Below are 18386 nucleotides of genomic sequence, written 5' to 3'. Positions count from 1 at the left end.
ATGCTTTCTGTGCTTTTACTAGATATTAAGTTTCACAATAAAAAAGTATTAAAAAAAAAAAAATGAAGTCAGCTGGCAACATGTAAGTCAAAGTAATTTACATAAAATCTGGGTTTCCGACCTGTCCTGAAAAACCAGACAATTTGGGCCTGCCTTCCTCCAGGCCAGTAACAATCTGCTGGGGTTGCGCAAACACCCTTCCTTCAGAGCAGCTCCTGCAGTCTGACTGCACTGCACCCTCTCTTCCACCCTCTGGTCCGACTCCTATGAGTCACAATGCACCTAACACCATTCCCTCCTCCTCTCCCTGACACTCCTTACAACACAGGAACGTAATAGCACGTGCATGTGTGAATTACAAAGCCTAGAATCAAGTATGCCATTAGCCAGAGCAGTAAGTTAACCTCAGATTCCTCACCTATGAAACAGAGGTCCTCGGAGTGCCTACAATTGCTAAGATCAGATGAGACAATGCACATAAAACAGTTAGCTTAGTACTGTCATGGAAACAGCACTCAGTATTAGGCGGCTTTTATTTATTATTAATACACATTTCTCATATTTATGCCTAGAATGTAAATCTGCTTGCCATGGCCACTATCTTCTGACTATACAGGAAATACAGTATCAAAATATGGGTTGGTATATGTTTAATTAAATATCCCTACATGTATCACTATTTAAAAAAGAAAAACAACATATAAATCTTCCAAAGTTCCTTTACAGGACACCACTGGGAAAGACTTCCTATGATTATACTTTGAAAAGTACACTTGTGTGTACTTGTTTTTGCCAAAGCACATATTTCTCCCCGTCAGGGCTTTTACTGGTCTCATCTGCGTCAGGTGAATGGATACTTCCAAAAATACACTTTAATGGATTTTAAGACCTCAGTCATAAAATGCCCTCAAAATTAAAACTGACTTTTCAAAGTAACATCCTCTGAACACCAAAAGCAGCTTATTTTTCACATACTTTTTGTGTCCTAGCCAAAGTATAGGCAAGTATATTGTGCCTAGCCAATATACTTATCTAATTCTTGCCCTTTAGTAAACTACACATTTTTCTTCAAAACCCCACAGAAGTCGAATTCAAACTGCTCTTTCCAGAAACCAATCTGGCAGTAAGTCCTCCCTAAAAAGGAACACTATGAATTTTATCCACAACTACAATGAAAGCTAATGAACTAGTCACCCTCAACACCCATCAACTAACAGACACCACACTGAGCAAGAGAAGCCATACACAATAGAATCCACACCGGAAGAGTCTGTTTGTATAAAGTTCACAGGCAAAACCACAGTGTTTACAGAATGTTTAAGTGGTAAAATTATAAAGGAAAACTAGAAAATAAGTACTATGGAAGATTCTTGTGATCTCTGGAGAAAGCAGGTTATGACAGAAATGGCCTGCTGGGGATGCCAGTGCCCACCATCATTTATAGCATTAAAACAGCCCGTAAGTACAGCACAGTGATGTCACTGCTCTACTTCTACCACTCACAACAATGCCTGGTACACATTAGGCTAGCAGAGAATACCTGCTGAATATAGAAAACAGTTTCCCAACTCCAAACTGTTAGTATTTCAGAGCTGGCTAGACCCTAAACAACAGTGACAGACAGCTTACTGTCCATTTTCCATTTCAGTACATTCAACATATAAATAAATTAGAATTGCTTTGTAATTCTTAACCTTTTTGTCCTATTCAGACTTTCACCAAATGCATGCATACAATACATACCTGAATGTATCTAGAGTGAACTGAAATTGTTTCTTAATTAACAAAAGAAAATGCAAAAGCTCATGTGTTACACCAAGTCCAAGCTCTAGATAGGATTCCATGATATTCCCCAACCAAAAAAGCACACCAGAGAGCTATGCTATTGTATCAGTAAGAAGACCTCAAGTGTGTTTAGAGAGAAAAACGCAAAATTATTTTGCTCTTAAAAATGACACATTTCACAACTGATTATGACAATATAGACCAACTAGAAACTATAAGCCTTTAGAGGACAGGGATATAAAACAAACTGTGCTCAACTAATGCTCACTGAACTAACAAAAAAGAACACCATTACTGAGGGCCTCCTAAATTTTAGCATTATGTACTGAATTGGAGAAGACTCTTGAGAGTCCCTTGGACTGCAAGGAGATCCAACCAGTCCATCCTAAAGGAGATCAGTCCTGGGTGTTCATTGGTAGGACTGATGTTGAAGCTGAAACTCCAATACTTTGGCCACCTGATGTGAAGAGCTGACTCACTGGAAAAGACCCTGATGCTGGGAAAGACTGAGGGCAGGAGGAGAAGGGGACGACAGAGGATGAGATGGTTGGATGGCATCATCGACTCGATGGACATGGGTTTGGGTGAACTCTGGGAGTTGGTGATGGACAGGGAGAACTGGCATGCTGCAGTTCATGTGGTCGCAAAGAGTCAGACATGACTGGGCGACTGAACTGAACTGAGAGGACAATCATAAATCAAGTTTAATTCACTTATCAAAACTGTGCACAAATTCAAAAGATCACTAATGACAATTTGAAAAGAGTGAAAATTCCTAAAGCAGCCAAGAAATAAAATGAACTTTCACTCTTTGGGATGTAGACTATTTTAAAAAACAAAAAATATTTCAGATAATAAAAAAAACAATTTAAAATTAAACCAGATATATGGTAATCTTATGTTCCTAATTAGTATCCAAGTAATATTCATTCCAATCTTCAGCTCCCTCTGGGCACGATACACTAGAATGATTGAGACCACTCATCAATCAACTCATTTCCCAGCATGCTACCAACGTTAAGTGAGTTAGGGTGTTCTGACATATACTGAAATGCACCTACACACAAATAAAAACCTGTCTTCTGATACATCCCAAAGTTAAGGGCTTTCTGAGATTCAGTATTTAACACATTAAATCTCAAATGGTATTTTATGGTACATATTTTGGCAACATTGGTTTTATCATGTTAAAACAGTGCTCTGAGTCACTATTTTCATCCACTTCTAGGATATAAAATGGAATTCTCTACCCCTGTAGTCACCACACACATCTTATTACTAAGGATTTGTTTAAGAAGGCATGGAAATCAAGCACCTGGCTAGCCCATCAAGGAGCAACTTGAACCCACTCTTGGCTGCAATAAATAAATTAGGAAGTACTCTAGGTCACGAATAGCAAAAGGCCTGTTTTTATTGCTGACTTGTATTAGAAATACTGTACTGAAACAGGCCCATCTTAGATTCAAAACTTGGTGAACTGTTCTAATGTCTCTTTCTACAAGATTTAAAAGTTAAGCTACAGGGATTTTTCAAGATTACCTTCCAAAATTCAGAGATGCAAAGCAAGTTCAAGGCAAATATTTCAGAAATATCATAATAGAAATTATCTTTTAATCTTAACATTTGATCAAAAACTCTACTAATAAAAAAGAAATCTGCTCGTCCCCCAGCTAGTCTCCAGCCCCAGGAGGCTCAGTAAGTGTTGGCCGTTGAGTGGGTGACCACACAGGGCCTGCGGTGAGCGGTGGCTAGGCAGCCAGGGACCAGTGGCACCACACTTAAGATTTACAGTCCTACTCCGGGTCTTTCATTAGATTTAATTTTTATCATGCCAGAGCTACATCAATAAATAGGATTACATTTCCAAATTTTTCACCAAAATTATTATTTTTAATGACATTTTCCTTAGCAGCATACTGCTGTCTTGTTTATACTCAGTTCTATTCTTAGAATGACACTGAGTTTACATTTGGTCTCTAATAGAAAAAAGATTAAAGAGCAAGTAAAAGTCAGAGCCAGTACATTGTTCACAGGATTGAAAAAAAGAAGTGAAACTACTGTAAACTTTTTCCTTCAAACCAAACAGGAAAGGGGACTCCATCTACTAGCCCACAGCTTTGAGAACTACAGATGGGTCTTAACCGCATGACTTGTAGGTGTGGATGGCTGACTTCTGTCACTTACTGACAGTCACCAAAACACAGCATCGGTCTTTCTTAAATACCAAATTAAAGTTTTCAAGTCCCTAAAATGAAATCATCACCGTTCTCAAAAAGGAAACGAAAAAAGGGTCTTTCCTAATAGCACAGAGCAATTTCTGCTACTGAACCATCTGGGGGGGCAGCACTGCGCAATCTGAAAAGCACCTATCTAATGGAACTGTCCTAAAATGAACTGGAGAGCTGTAAATGTGGTCAGGGATTATCAACCAAGGATATAAAGGACAATTCTAACCATAAGCGTCTACAATGTCAAACACACTAACATAAAAATTAAACATCTTTCCCTTAGATACTATAAAAATATTTCTAGTTAAAAACAGGACACATGTATACCTATGGCTGATTCATGTTGGTATTTGATAAAAAACAACAAAATCTTGTAAAGCAATTATCTTTCAATTAAAAATAAATTATACAAACTTGATAGGTACAGAAAAATATTACCACAGTGAAGCTCAATAAACACTGAAAGACACAATCAAGCGAATTTTCATAAAGCAAGGTGAGTTTTCAGTTTACCTTTAAAGTAGCAAGAGGGCTTCCCCAAAGCAAATACACACCAATCACAAAGTACCAAAACTAAAACTATGTCATAACAGCCACTCAAGACAATTCCTATCTACAAGGATTAATTTTGTAATTATTTTCATTCATTTAGCTATATTCTACAGTTTTTAACTTTCAAATGATCAGCTATTAAGGATACAATAAATCAATTCCTACTAAGTGGCGAAAATAATTTCCATAGTAAAGTACACGAAAATTTTGGAAAATTCTGGGAAAAAAATTCTTTTTGAGACAAAATGGAAACTTTTAAGCAGCAAAATCTGTAACAGAACAATGCTACATTTTATTGTTTCCTCTGGAGTGAACAGCTTGAGTCCACAAGCTGAACTTCCTTCACACTCCGTGATTCAACCAATGGAAATGTCTCTAACTATTCCTGTCATTTTCTCACATAATTAAACAATTCCTTGGTGAGACAGAACTACCCTCAAATTCCTGGTTTCAACTTTTGAATCATTTGCATCAGGTACACTAGTGATTCTGTTTGCAAATTCAAATATATATCACAGATTAAAACTTTTCCTTTATTTCTGAAGTTAATATGCACAGAGAAGCCCTTTCCACTGAGGGCTTTTTTTAAGCCTCCTACACTTTCTTCTAGTGTTTTATGATTTATCTTCTCTGCATATTTTTCAAACGGATTTTTTTTTGGGGGGGTGGGGATGGTCTAAGGGCAGAAACAACATATATATTTTCAAAGGATAGTCAACAGTCCCAGCACCCTATACTAATCCATCCTTTCTCCAGAAATCTACGATGATATTTTTATCACAGTCTCAATTTCCTCTCCTGTAGGCTAGGTGAATTTAGGGAAGTTACCTTATCTGTTTCAATTTCCACATCCATAAACAGGGGATAACAGCAGTGCTCATTTCATAGGGATACTATGAGAATTAAATCAGTTAATTCATATTAAGCACTTAGAACAATAGCTAACACACATTAAATGCTGATGACCATAATCACTAAAAACTCGTAAACACACAGATATTTCTGGACTCTGCGATTCCAATGTCCATTCCTGAACTAAAAGACTGCTTCAATGACTCTGAATTTATAACACATTAGATTTTCTAATAAGGCTTCTTTTTTTGAACTTTGACAGTTATTATCCATTTATTTTATCAGATAAACTTTCTCATCAACACATTAAGTTTTCTAGAATACCACACTGGAATTTTATTTGGAATTGTATTAACATTTATATACCAACTCTAGGAAATGTGATCTTTTCTACAATATCCTCCCCATTCAGAGTCTGTATTTTCTCATTTCACTTACTGAAATTTTATGTCCTTTAAAGTTACCAACAATCGCTGTATTTTTCCTAGGTACAACCTTTTTGGAGAAAGATTTAGTGGTATATATCAGAATTTTAAATGCACATACATACCCTTTGATTCAGAAATTCCATTTTTAACAACGTGACACACAGTACTACTACACACATGCAGAAAAATATAAGGCTATTTATTACAAAATCCTGGAAACAAGTTAAATGTGTATCAGTAACCATCTGCAGCCTATTCATGGAATGGAAAAATATTCAATCATTACAAAGAATATAGAATCAAAGATACTGACTGAGAGTTCTACAAACTATTATGCTAAAAGCAAGAAAAGCAAGCTGCAAATTCATGGTTTTTTTTTTTTTAAACAGAAGTAGGGGAAACAAAAATATCACATGTAAACTACTGAGTACATACACAGCCTGGTTCTTATTAAGCATTTTAATCATCTTAGAAAATTAAATGTGACTTGGTTGGTTATTATTTCATTTCCCCCATCTTTTATGGCCCTTCTCTATATAAGATTTAACGGTGGTCCCAAAACACAGCATTTTAGAAAAATAAGCTTTCAACTGACATTCTACTCAAATATTTAAGAATGCAAACGTCCAAAAACGTAATGTTTAACTAGTGATACTTGTTAATATGCCATAAAATCTCAACACCATAATTCATGAGGAAAAGTATGACTCTTTCTAAAGCATCATTCTACTATGGCAATCCACTGAAAACTTATTTCTCTCCGTAAGTGAAATATCCTTTTTGGATATCAAGTGCCAGAGAGCACACTACAGGAACACAGTGACGTTCTCTATAATATGGCAACAAAGCCTCTCCTCCCCGAAAAGGAAGTCCCAGGAAAGTAAATAGTGTAAGACTATTTTAAAATTATGCGAAAATTTGCCTTTTATTCTAACTCTTTAGATCAAGTTTTACCTTTAGATTGGTGTTTATCAATGTAGAGCAATAAAAGTACACATAAAAGTTTTCTTAAAGAGAGAACACTAAATTCCTTACAAGAATTTACTCACTGCTAAACGTAACCGCTAACTTCCAGCCAAAAAACAGTCTTGAGTTCAGAAACTTTAGGGCCTAATTATGCCTGGTCCAAGATGCTATGAATAAAACATCTCAAACAGAAAAGAAAAAAACCAAGCAAAAACATGAAGCCAGCACCCGCTTAAGCACCTGATACTACTTAAAGTAATAAACTGATTTTAAGCGAGATTTTTACTCTTCATATTTCTGCATTCCCGCAACCGTTTACGATGGAAAAGATTAAGCTGTACAAAAGGAGAGGAGAATATTAATTGATTTTTAGGAACTTCAGCTTTTTCATGTAACATACGAACTGGCTTGAAAGCACTGAGAAAATGGCACAGTACTTCAAAGCATATGAAAAAACTGACAGGAAAACGTTACTTTTTTAACGAACCCACGGATCTTTGCCAACTTTTATTTTTTAAAGTTACTGTCCATTTTTAAGTGCAGTGTGCGGTACTTTTGAAAGTGTAACTCGAATTAAACTCTTAAAAAGTGTTAGGAAGTTAGTTTTTCAAATGTCACCTTAAATAAATAAAACAGCGAAAAGAACCAACATACTCCACAGAGGCTGAGTGCCGTCCCAAAGCCGTGTCGCGGGCGCGCGCATACCAGCGACAGTGACATCAGACCGAAACCACACGGTTTCACCAGGGACCAACCACTCCCGCAAAGACTGCAGCCGCCGGGGTGGCCCCGGCCCGCCCGCCGCGCCCCGCGCCCGGCTTCCCGGCGGGACCTGTTGCGCGTCCCCGCCCGCCCTGCTCCCTCCCGCCGCGGGCCGGGGCTGGAGTCGGGACCGGGCAGCGACGCCGCCGCAGTGCACCTGCCCGGGCCCCGGCCGGCCCCGGCCCCGCCGCCCGCCCCCTCCACGCCAGCCCGGCAGCCCGCGGGCAGAGGAAGAAAGGCCCCCAGCGGACGCTCCCCGCGGCGCTCACCTTGGCGGCCGCGGCCCTGGCGGACATCTTGTCTCTCCCGCGCCGCGCAACGATCCTCGGACCCGAGACTCCCCGCCGCCAGCCGCCGGCTCCTCACGCCGCGGCCCAGATAAACATCTCCCGGGAGCGAGCGGGGCGGGGGCTGGGGCGCCGGAGAGGCCCAGCCCACAGGGAGGGGACTGAACTCGGACAAAAGTCCGCGCCGCGCCCGCCCCGCCCGGGGCTCCCCGCGGAGTGCGCCCAGCCGGCGCCTCCTTCCGAGCGCTACGCCCGCAGCCAAGCCGCGGGCACGTCGGCCCACCGCTCGGCCGCCTCTGGGCCGCCGCCGCCACAGCCGCCCGCAATCCGCCCGCCGGCTCTTCGGGGGACGCTTTAGTACGTAACTTTCCGGGAACGAGCCGCAGCAACGGGACGTGGCGTCGGCGGGTTGAGCCGGCGCCGGCAACCGCGGACGACCACGCAAACCTGCCGGCCCGGCCCGGCCCGGCCCACTGAGCATGCCCGGCCTGGGGGTGGGGGCTGGGGCGGTGCGATCGACGGGGGCGGGGCCGTAGCAGGAGGGGCGGGGCCACGAGGGCGCGGGGCGAGCGGCCGGTCCGCTTCCTGTCCGGATGCGACCCCTGTCGCGGAAGGAAAAGCCCAGTTTCCGAAGTAACTTGGAGACGGAGTTTCCTGTTTGTTCGCTGCACGGTCCGGCGGAAAGCGCCCCGGAGGAGCGAGCCCCCCCATACCCAGCCCTTGCGACTTGGAGAGAGACGCCCCTGGCCACGACCCCCGCTGCCCTCCTGCCTGAGCCTCGCTGGGAAGTGCTTCCAGGCTGTCTTAGTGGACGGACCGACTGCCCCGCGAACGCTGGTCACGGGATCATGGGCACCCGAGGGCCCACCCACATGAGGCCTTTATAGAGATCCAGCATCACCTTCAACAGCCCATGTAGACAGGGATCCCAAACGCATATTTTGGGCATCAAAAATCCTAGGATTCTCAGTGGCAAGGGAAGGGGTCGCGCCGGGCAGAGCCGCGAGGACGTTGGGTCCACAGTCCAGGGGACCGGCCCGCAATGCAGACGGCCTCGCTAGACACCAAGGAGTATTTCAGAAACCTCTCCTGCCCTCGTTGTTCTGCACTCTGTAAAACGTGAAGCTCTCAAATGGTAACCTAAAGAACCTAGTACAATGCCGCAAAAGGTACACAAGAAATGGAAAAAAGCAGAAACGATGGTTTCCTCTTTAGAATTCAACTGTAGGGAAAATCTAACTTAACGAAGAAATACCTGCCTATCATACATAAAAATGAATTAAAATTTCAAACTAAAATACCATACATTTTGCAACCTGAAGCTACAGAACTAAAGTGAAAGTTGTTCAGCCGTGTCTGACTCTTTGCGATCCCATGGACTATACATTCCATGGAATTCTCCAGGCCAGAATACTGGAGTGGGTGACCGTTCCCTTCTCCGGGGGATCTTCCCAACCCAGGGATCGAACCCAGATCTCCCGCTTTTATGGAATTTAAAGCATTCTGCAAATCAAATCCTTTCTCTTTTCTCTTCCTCTCCCTGCCCTCCCCCCACAGAAATGATTACAGTCATTTTTGTTTTAAAGTCATGTTGGATGTGACTTGTTTTATTCACTTCAGAACTGTAATGAAAAATTTCTTATGAACATTTTTTCACTGTGGCGTTTCATTTTTTATTTTCAAAGGTGACTGTGGAAAAACCTTCCACATTATTAATCTACCCATTTAATAAGATGTGCAGTCAGCATGACCTGCCCAGAACCAGATACCATTCCTTTAACAGACCTAAACCTGGAAATGTTTAGAACAAACGCAGAGACCTTTCCTCTTTCCTCGTTTGTCACTTTTCACCAGGCCTACTGTACCTAAGTTAAATGCTAGATTACATAATGATATGTCAAAGATCTAATATATCTGATGACAGTTTTAGTTTATTTTATTTTTGCCATGGTTTTAAAAATAATGAAATTAAGCAAGAAATTTAAGCTTGAGAATACTATGCTTTAAAAATTACATTAATAAAAACATTTCAATAATTGTATGCTTTAAAATTTTTTCTAGTGGTATTTATAATATCTAAATTAAGCTGTACAATTTTTTTAATGTATCTCCAATTCTCTAAAGAATGAAGAGAAAGTTTTTGTCATTTGTAAAAATAAAGGTAAAACCTAGTTGTCAATTTAAAACCTATCTCCATTCCTACAGTTTATTTCTTAGAAAATGCTTTGATAAGAAGTGGAAAGCATAAAGCATAATTTCAGATAGTTGCCCCTTTAACAATGAAGAGTTTATCCACTAAACACCAAAAAAAAAAAAGTTTCACACTATACCACAACTTTAATGTCTATGTATGGATCTTGTTATAGCTCCTCTGGATCAACTACATAAGAAGAAATACAAGCAAATTTGAGAGTCTCCTTCAGAATTACAATAAGCTTTAACCAAGAATCCCTTTTGACTGCACAGACTATTTCTGGTCATCTGGAAACTAAAAAACCGCAACACTTAAAAGACAACTTCCTGTGGGATTTTTGGTGTCTGTGGCTCAGAGTGAAAAAAAAAAACTATGTGTACAAAATCTTTATTAATCTTTTAGAACCATTTATTAATACGGCTTTGACCAAGTGAACAACTATATCCATACCCACGTTTTATATATGTGTATTTATGTTTCTATTACCAAAAATAGCCTTAGAAAACTGTTATGTGTTATAGTATGAGCGGTGAGTTTACACATGAAATACAAAAGGAAAATATTATGGCACTGCGGAAGAAAAGGAGACAGTCTTGATGATGTCACAAAAGAGGATATATACACAAAATACTAGAATTAGGAGAACTTTATCAGAGCATCAGAAGAGCAATATAAAATAAATACTTCTACTCTTATTCTTACAGTGTATCTTAAAAATTCTAAAAAGTGCTTCAGAGTTTTCCTCCACCAATAAGAGTTGTATAACACTTAACAGAGAAATGCTTTGTGAGGCTCATAGCATTTCTTCATTTCACAGACCAGTAAAATTTCACACCCACACACACACAAAACCACTGGGGTACAATATAGGATGACCAATTTTTAATCTTACTTTATTTTGCAAAGTGAAAACATTTTAAAATAAACATTATGAACTGTACACTTAAAGATGGTTAAAATTGTAAGTTTTATATAGATTTTGCCGCAGTAAAAAAAAAAATACCAAAAGAACATTACATGATATCACCAATATCATTTCATTTTTTAAAAGGACATAGAAACACTAAAAACGGGACTTTTTAAATTCAATTCAGAATAAAGGACAATCCTTCGTAGGAAGAGCTCCTCCTAAGAAAGAGTGGGGCCGTACTTCTCTGAGCAGGACAAGACAGGGTCTCTCTTTTTAGGTTCCTGAATGTCACACAGCCAAGCCCACTGTGCACTCCATAATCCCATGGAGTCCAGGACTACAATCTCTCCTTCACAGCTCAGTTCCCCGCCTTCTACATTCTCCCAGTATCATGATCACTGAAATCCCCGTCCCCTCCAAGCCCAAGCACATATTTCACAGAGAAAACAGAAACAGAGGAATGGAAACTCCCTTATCTTCCTGCCAAATATGACACACCGACCCTAACACCCGGCTTCCCAGGAGGCAATGTGGTAAAGACCCTGCCACCAAATGCAGGAGACACAAGAGATGTGGGTTCAATCACTGGGTAGGGAAGATCCCCCGAGAAGGAAATGGCAACCCACTCCAGTATTCTTGGGCTTCCCTGGTGGCTCAGATGGTAAAGACTCCGCCTACAATGCAGGAGATCTGGGTTCGATTCCTGGGTTGGGAAGATCCCCTGGAGGAGGGTATGACAACCAACTCCTGGTGAGCTACAGTCCATGGGGTCTCAAAGAGTTGGACATGACTGAGCATGTGCGCACGAGCGCGCGCGCGCACACACACACACACACACTCTAACACCTGCTTTTCTCCTCGCTCCCTCCCGCTGGGTTAGGAATCCCATTTGGGGGGCTGGCCCTATCAGTTCTCCCGCCATCACCTTTGTCCTCCCTCAGCTAAAGGATTCTACCTCTCAAAATTCATGCTTCCCCTAATGTCTCCCATCTTAAAAACAAAACCCTCTGACCCACCCAGGCTACCTTCCTTGGTGTGTCAGCGCTGCAGCTATACAACCCGGCGCTGGGAGGACCCTGCACCTGGGTTTAATGCTCTGACTCTGAACAATTTTCATTTTGGATTTGTGTTTAGTAATTGAAGGTTGAGGGACAATGCAAGGCATACTGGAGACCTGGGGCCTCAGCTCACACTGGCCCTGGCTCCTGTGGCCTCTGGGGAGGGCTTCGCCAGGCAGTCTGTGCCTCCCTGACTGACAGGGATAGGCAAGTGCTGGTATCACAGCATCCTGCGTAAGCAAAGCCATCACTCACCTTGGTGGGAGGGGAGCCTCTTGATCAGCCCCTACTGGGGCTACTGGGGTACCCGGGCTTCCCAGCTTGGAGATTTAAGGATCCTTGCTGGGTGCTGTCTACTGTGGACGTGGCAGCTTGGCTCCCCTAGACTTTGTGACCAGCCCGGCTGTTTCAGTCAGGTGTTTGATGAGAAGGAGGTTCTGGTAGGCCCAGCAGACAAATGGGATCCCCAGGGTCCATGAGGGTCTGTCCTGGCTGTGATTGTCCCCAGGCCCAGGGGTGCCCCCCGGTGCCTGTGAGTGGGGAGTGGGGTCCTCTTTCTCCTCAACCATTCTGACTTGGCTGAGGCTGGTCTCTTCTACTGGCTTGAGAGACAACTCCAGGAACAAGCCCCGACATATCATGTGTGTAATTCAGCTAAGTCCTCATATGAGTTCTGATGTCTGCATCTAAAACCAGCCCAATACAAAGATACATGATAAATCATATGCACCTTTAATGATACTTTGTCCTGCATTTTGAGCAAAGGATCCCACATTTTTACTCTGCACTGGACCCCACAGGGACACAAGCAGCTCAGAGTCCACCCCTGCTAGACAGCATTCTCTCTGTTCACGACAAGCTGCCTGAGACATTCCCCACCCTGCCCCACTCCTGTGTCTCTGTGATCAATTATGTAAAAGCCTTGAGTTATAGACAGATGTTAAAAGTCCATCTGGACCACATTGCCCATTCCCACTACCCAGGAATAACAGTATTTAAATCTAACTAGAGAGTATATACCAGATCGCTTTCTGCATATTTATTTATGCATATACATGGAAAAAGAGAAAGAGAGAAACATGTAGATATATAGCAATGCCTGTTTTCTTTAAACAAATGATAGACTACATTTACTATCTTCCAATTTATTTTTTCACTTAATATTTTTGTCTTGGAGATGATGTCAAACAACAGAAATCTATCTCATGATTTTTAAATGGCTGTGTAGCATTCCACAGTATGGATGTACCATAGTGTATCTAGGGTTTCACCAGTGGCTTAGAGGGTAAAGAATCCACTTGCAATGCGGAGACCCAGGCTTGATCCCCAGGCAGGTAAGATCCTCTAGAGAAGGGAATGACAACTCACTCAAGTATTCATGCCTGGGAAATCCCATGGAAGGAGGGGCCTGGTGGCTAGTCCATGGGGTCGCAAAGAGTCGGACACAACTGAGCACACACATGCACATACTTAGTTAAAATAAACATTTTAAACTGATACTGTCAACTTGCCAACCAAGAATATTAGGTCAACCTATCCTGCCTCCCTGTTAATATCCTGTGAGACAGGATATCAACCTTATATTAACACTTGATATTAACCTTATATATTTTGCCTGTGTGGTAAACAAAAATGGTATATTACTTGGCATGCATTTCATTTAATCCTTTTTTCTGTTGGGTTACTTCTCTTACCACTTTGTTGAAGTTCTCTAAGGATCCCTTTGTATTTCATGCATTCTAAGTCTTTTTGTGTATCTAAGTGTGTGTGTATGTGTGTGTGTGTGAAATAAAATTTCCTTTGGAACAATTTTAGCTTTATATAAGAGTTCAAAAGATGGTACAAAGTATTCCCTTATACCCTTCATCCAAGTTGCCCAATGTCAACATTTTATGTAACTCTGGTATATGTGTTAAAACCAAATAATAACAACAATTTTCTAATATTACTAACAAAAGTGCATTAAGTTCTACCAATTTCAACTCTAATTTATCTGATATTCTCCTAATTTTGCGAAGCCTCCTTCTTTCCAAATGTTATGAACACAATTTTGGCCATGTTCATTTTGAGGCTCTAGAATTTCTCAAGTTCACGCCTATGAGCATGACTATGAAGGAAGCAGAGAATGAATTAAAAAGTCAACAGAGGACAACACACAGGGGACACCTGGAGTTTCATGGTTCTTAATAACTTTTAAAAAAATGTCTTTCTCATCTTGCTGTTTATACACCAGGGCTTCTCTGCTGGCTCAGAAAGTAAAGAATCTGCCTGCAGTGAGGGATACCTGGGTTCAATCCCCAGGTTGGGAAGATCCCCTGGAGAAGGGAATAGCGACCCACGTCAGTATTGTGGCCTGGAGAATTTCATGGAATGCACAGTCCATGGGGTTGCAAAGAGTTGGGGACATGACTGAGTGACTTTCACTTCACATAATTAATTTACAGTATTGTGTTAGTTTCTGCTATACAGCAAAGATATTCAGGTATATATAAACACACACATATGTATTCTATTTCATATTATTTTTCATTATGGTTTAATTCAAGGAATTTTTTTCTCAGACTCATCTTTGTAAAATAACTTCTGTTAGGTATTTTCTCAGCCTCAGACAACAAATGGAAATTAGAAGAAATCTTTCTATTTCACTTTAGTTTGCAGTCTGTTTCCCGAATGTACCAAACTCATTGAAGAGGGAGATACATTTCTTAAAAGAAGCTAAACAGTGTCATCTGCCAAAGAATGTTTGGATTGTTCTTTTACGCTTGACACAGGTAGGTATGATAAAACCTTTATAATACTAGTCTTTTAAAACAAATAATAACCAAAAAATGTAGAAAAGCTAGTGGAACTTCATTGAAAAAGATGTTAAGTTTTTTTCTATTTAACATAATTTCTAAAAGGAAATATATTTGCAAAAGAAACACTGGAAGGAAAATTAAGAACAAATGAAAGGACTTGCCTTCAGAGAAGGGAGGTAACACAAGACTTTTCTAGGCAGACTCTATACTGTGGTTTTGACTTTGGAAACAAAAATGTTTTACATATTTTTAAAAAATGAAATCAAGAAGAAAAAAGGCATCTGTAAAAACTGAAAACCAACTGGGGTGAGAATATATAGATTAATTTGGTGCCCTAACCATACAAAGAAAAGAATGGTTTTCAGTGACTTGTCCAAAGTACTTTGATGGAATTCTCAGTGGAATATTTTCTAAGGAAAAGGGGACTACAGAGAAAACTTAAATTTCATCCAGTCAGAAAAGACCCTGATGCTGGGAAAGACTGAGGGCAGGAGAAGGGGGCAAAAGAGGACGAGATGGTTGGATGCCATCACCAACTCAATGGACATGAGTTTGAGCAAGCTCTGGGAGATAGTGAAGGACAGGAAAACGTGGTGTGCTGCAGTTCATGGGGTTGCAAAGAGTCAGACAGGACTCAGCAAATGAACAAGTCTGTTACTAATGATATCAGCACTATTATTTTGAAACATTTATGTGTGTGTGTGCATTAACTAATCTAAAACTGTTACAAACTCACTAGTTTACTAATACATGATAATGAGCTGTTTTATTTGTGTATTATCTAATATATTAGTATACTTAATATATCTTAGTTATTATTTACAATTTATATATTAGCATTATCACATTATATATACAGTAGTTCAAAGTTAAATGTAAATACATAACAATTTCAAAGTAATAATGCTGATACAATATATTATTAGCATTAGTGTATGCTAATAATAGTAATATTACATGTTTTCACACATTAGTTAATATATCAATACATATTAGTGTATGTTAACATACACTAACCAAAACTTTTCATTGAAAAAGGAAAGAGTATGAAAAGCAAAGAAGTTAAATGAAAATTCTGCAATTCTAATTTAAGTTAAAAAATCAATTATACTTGATTTTTAAAACATACTTAAGAGAAAAAGAAACATATATGTATTTATATGTACCAGGACTCCCTGCAGATACCAAAATTCATGGAGGTCCCCTATAAAAAATGGTGCAGTATTTGCATATAAACTGATGCACATCTTCCCATACGCTTTAAATCACCTCTCAGTTCAGTTCAGTTCAGTTGCTCAGTCATGTCCGACTCTTTGAGACCCCATGAACCACAGCAGGCCAGGCCTCCCTGTCCATCACCAACTCCTGGAGTTTATCCAAACTTATGGGATGCCATCCAACCATCTCATCCTCTGTTGTCCTCTTCTCCTCCTACCTTCAATCTTTCCCAACATCAGGGTCTTTTCACATGAGTCACCTGTTCACATCAGGTGGCCAAAATATTGGAGTTTCAGCTTCAACATCAGTCCTTCCAATGAACACCCAGGACTCATTTCCTTTAGGATGAAGTGGTTGGATCTCCTTGCAGTCCAAGGGACTCTCAAGAGTCTTCTCCAACACCACAGTTCAAAAGCATCAATTCTTCAGCACTCAGCTTTCTTTATAGTCCAACTCTCACATCCATACATGACTACTGGAAAAATCATAGCCTTGACTAGACGGACCTTTGTAGACAAAGTAATGTCTCTGCTTTTTAATATGCCATCTAGGTTGGTCATAACTTTCCTTCCAAGGAGTGTCTTTTAGTTTCATGGCTGCAATCACCATCTGCAGTGATTTTGGAGCCCAGAAAAATAAAATCAGCCACTGTTTCCACTGTTTCCCCATCTATGTGCCAAGAAGTGATGGGACCAGATGCCATAATCTTAGTTTTCTGAATGTTGAGCTTTAAGCCAACTTTTTCACTCTCCAATTTTCATCAAGAGGCTCTTTAGTTCTTCTTCACTTTCTGCCATAAGGGTGGTGTCATCTGCATATCTGAGGTGATTGATATTTCTCCCAGCAATCTTGATTCCAGCTTGTGCTTCCTCCACCCCAGCATCTCTCGTGATGTACTCTGCATATAAGTTAAATAAGCAGGGTGACAATATACAGCCCTGACGTACTCCTTTTCCTGTTTGGAACCAGTCTGTTGTTCCATGTCCAGTTCTAACTGTTGCTTCCTGACCTGCATACAGGTTTCTCAGGAGGCAGGTCAGGTGGTCTGGTATTCCCATCTCTTTCAAAATTTTCCACAGTTTATTGTGATCCACACAGTCAAAGGCTTTGGCATAGTCAATAAAGCAGAAATAGATGCTTATAATACCTGATACAATGTAAATGCTATGTAAATAACTGCCAGTGTGCAGCAAATTCAAGTTTTGCTTTTTGGAACTTTCTGGAATTTTTTTCTGAGTATTTTTCATGGTTGGTTGAATACACGAAGAGTCCACAGATACAGAAGGCTGACTATATAGATCTGTCTTCCAGCTCTTGCCAGAGAAAGGACTAAAAACAATAAAAACTCAATAGTAATGAGTCCAACCACTGCCTACACTGTAATCGCCAACCAGGAATGGATGATTACAAGAAACATACAAGATAGGCTTCCCTGGTGGCACAGATGGTAGAGAATCTACCTGCAATTCAGTAGATGTGGGTTCAATCCCTAGGTCAAGAAGATCCCCTGGAGGAGGGTGGCTACCCACTACAATATTCTTGCCTGGAGAATCCCATGGACAGAGGAGCCTGGCAGGCTATGGTCCATGGGGTCGCAGAGTCGGACATGACTGAAAGACTAACGCTTACTTACTCCCCCATATATCCTGAGATATACTGTGCTGGAAAGCAAGGGCACTCTCAAGGGATAATGGTGCCAAGGGAGACAGAAGCCAACAAGTAGCTCCCAAGGCCCAAAGATGAAACAATCTGAGCCTCAAAAAAATGCAAATGATTGAAACACACTGAATATCTAAAACCCATGATGATTTCATAATACAAGCATACCTCATGTTATTGTACTTTGCATTTTCCATAAACTGAAGGCTGTCAAGGATGGCTAGCATTTTTTTAGTAACCAACTACTTTTAAAGTAAGATATACACATGTTTTTTCAGACACAATGCTATTATTGCACACAGACTACAGTATAGTGTAAACATATCTCTTGTATGCACTGGGAAATAAAATAATTTGTCTGACTCTACTATGATATTCACTTTATTGCAGTGGTGTGGATTAGAACCTTTCATATCTTCGAAGTCTGGCTGTAATATCAAAAACGAGGGGAAAAAAGAAAGAGATACCCCAAACCACTATGAATTGAGTAGCTCTGGATATAACTAGTGCACCAACTCCTTATTCTGTAAGCCATCAATGAAAAGGGTCAGCTGTCCGAACACGCTGCAGATAACTAAATGACTCTAATTGATGAGGGAAAGTTCCTTGTAAAAGAAACTCCAGCTAACAAAATCTGGAAGAAACAGTTAGGAAATCACTGCCTTATAATAATTGAAATAACAGATTCG

General features: G+C 40.6%; 1 protein-coding gene across 10 annotated transcripts in view; it reads right to left on the bottom strand.

The window, feature by feature from the left end:
• The window catches only part of TJP1 (tight junction protein 1), a 259393-nt gene that overhangs the window by 103595 nt on the left and 137412 nt on the right, over positions 1-18386 (bottom strand). For 7 of the 10 annotated variants that reach the window (XM_086364093.1, XM_086364094.1, XM_086364095.1 and 4 more), the window contains exon 1: positions 7843-8349. The exons of the other annotated variants lie outside the window; for them this stretch is intronic. In XM_086364093.1, the coding sequence (XP_086220219.1) occupies positions 7843-7869 (27 nt within the window). In that variant the 5' untranslated portion in view covers positions 7870-8349. Of the gene's footprint in view, positions 1-7842; positions 8350-18386 lie in introns of those variants that run through there. 10 annotated transcript variants of the gene reach the window in all.

The sequence above is a fragment of the Bos grunniens genome, chromosome 21, assembly GCF_055505025.1.
Source record: "Bos grunniens cultivar Pamir isolate PY7600 chromosome 21, Bosgru_T2T1.0, whole genome shotgun sequence".
Lineage (NCBI taxonomy): Eukaryota > Metazoa > Chordata > Mammalia > Artiodactyla > Bovidae > Bos > Bos grunniens.
This window is presented reverse-complemented; position numbering and strand designations above follow the sequence as displayed.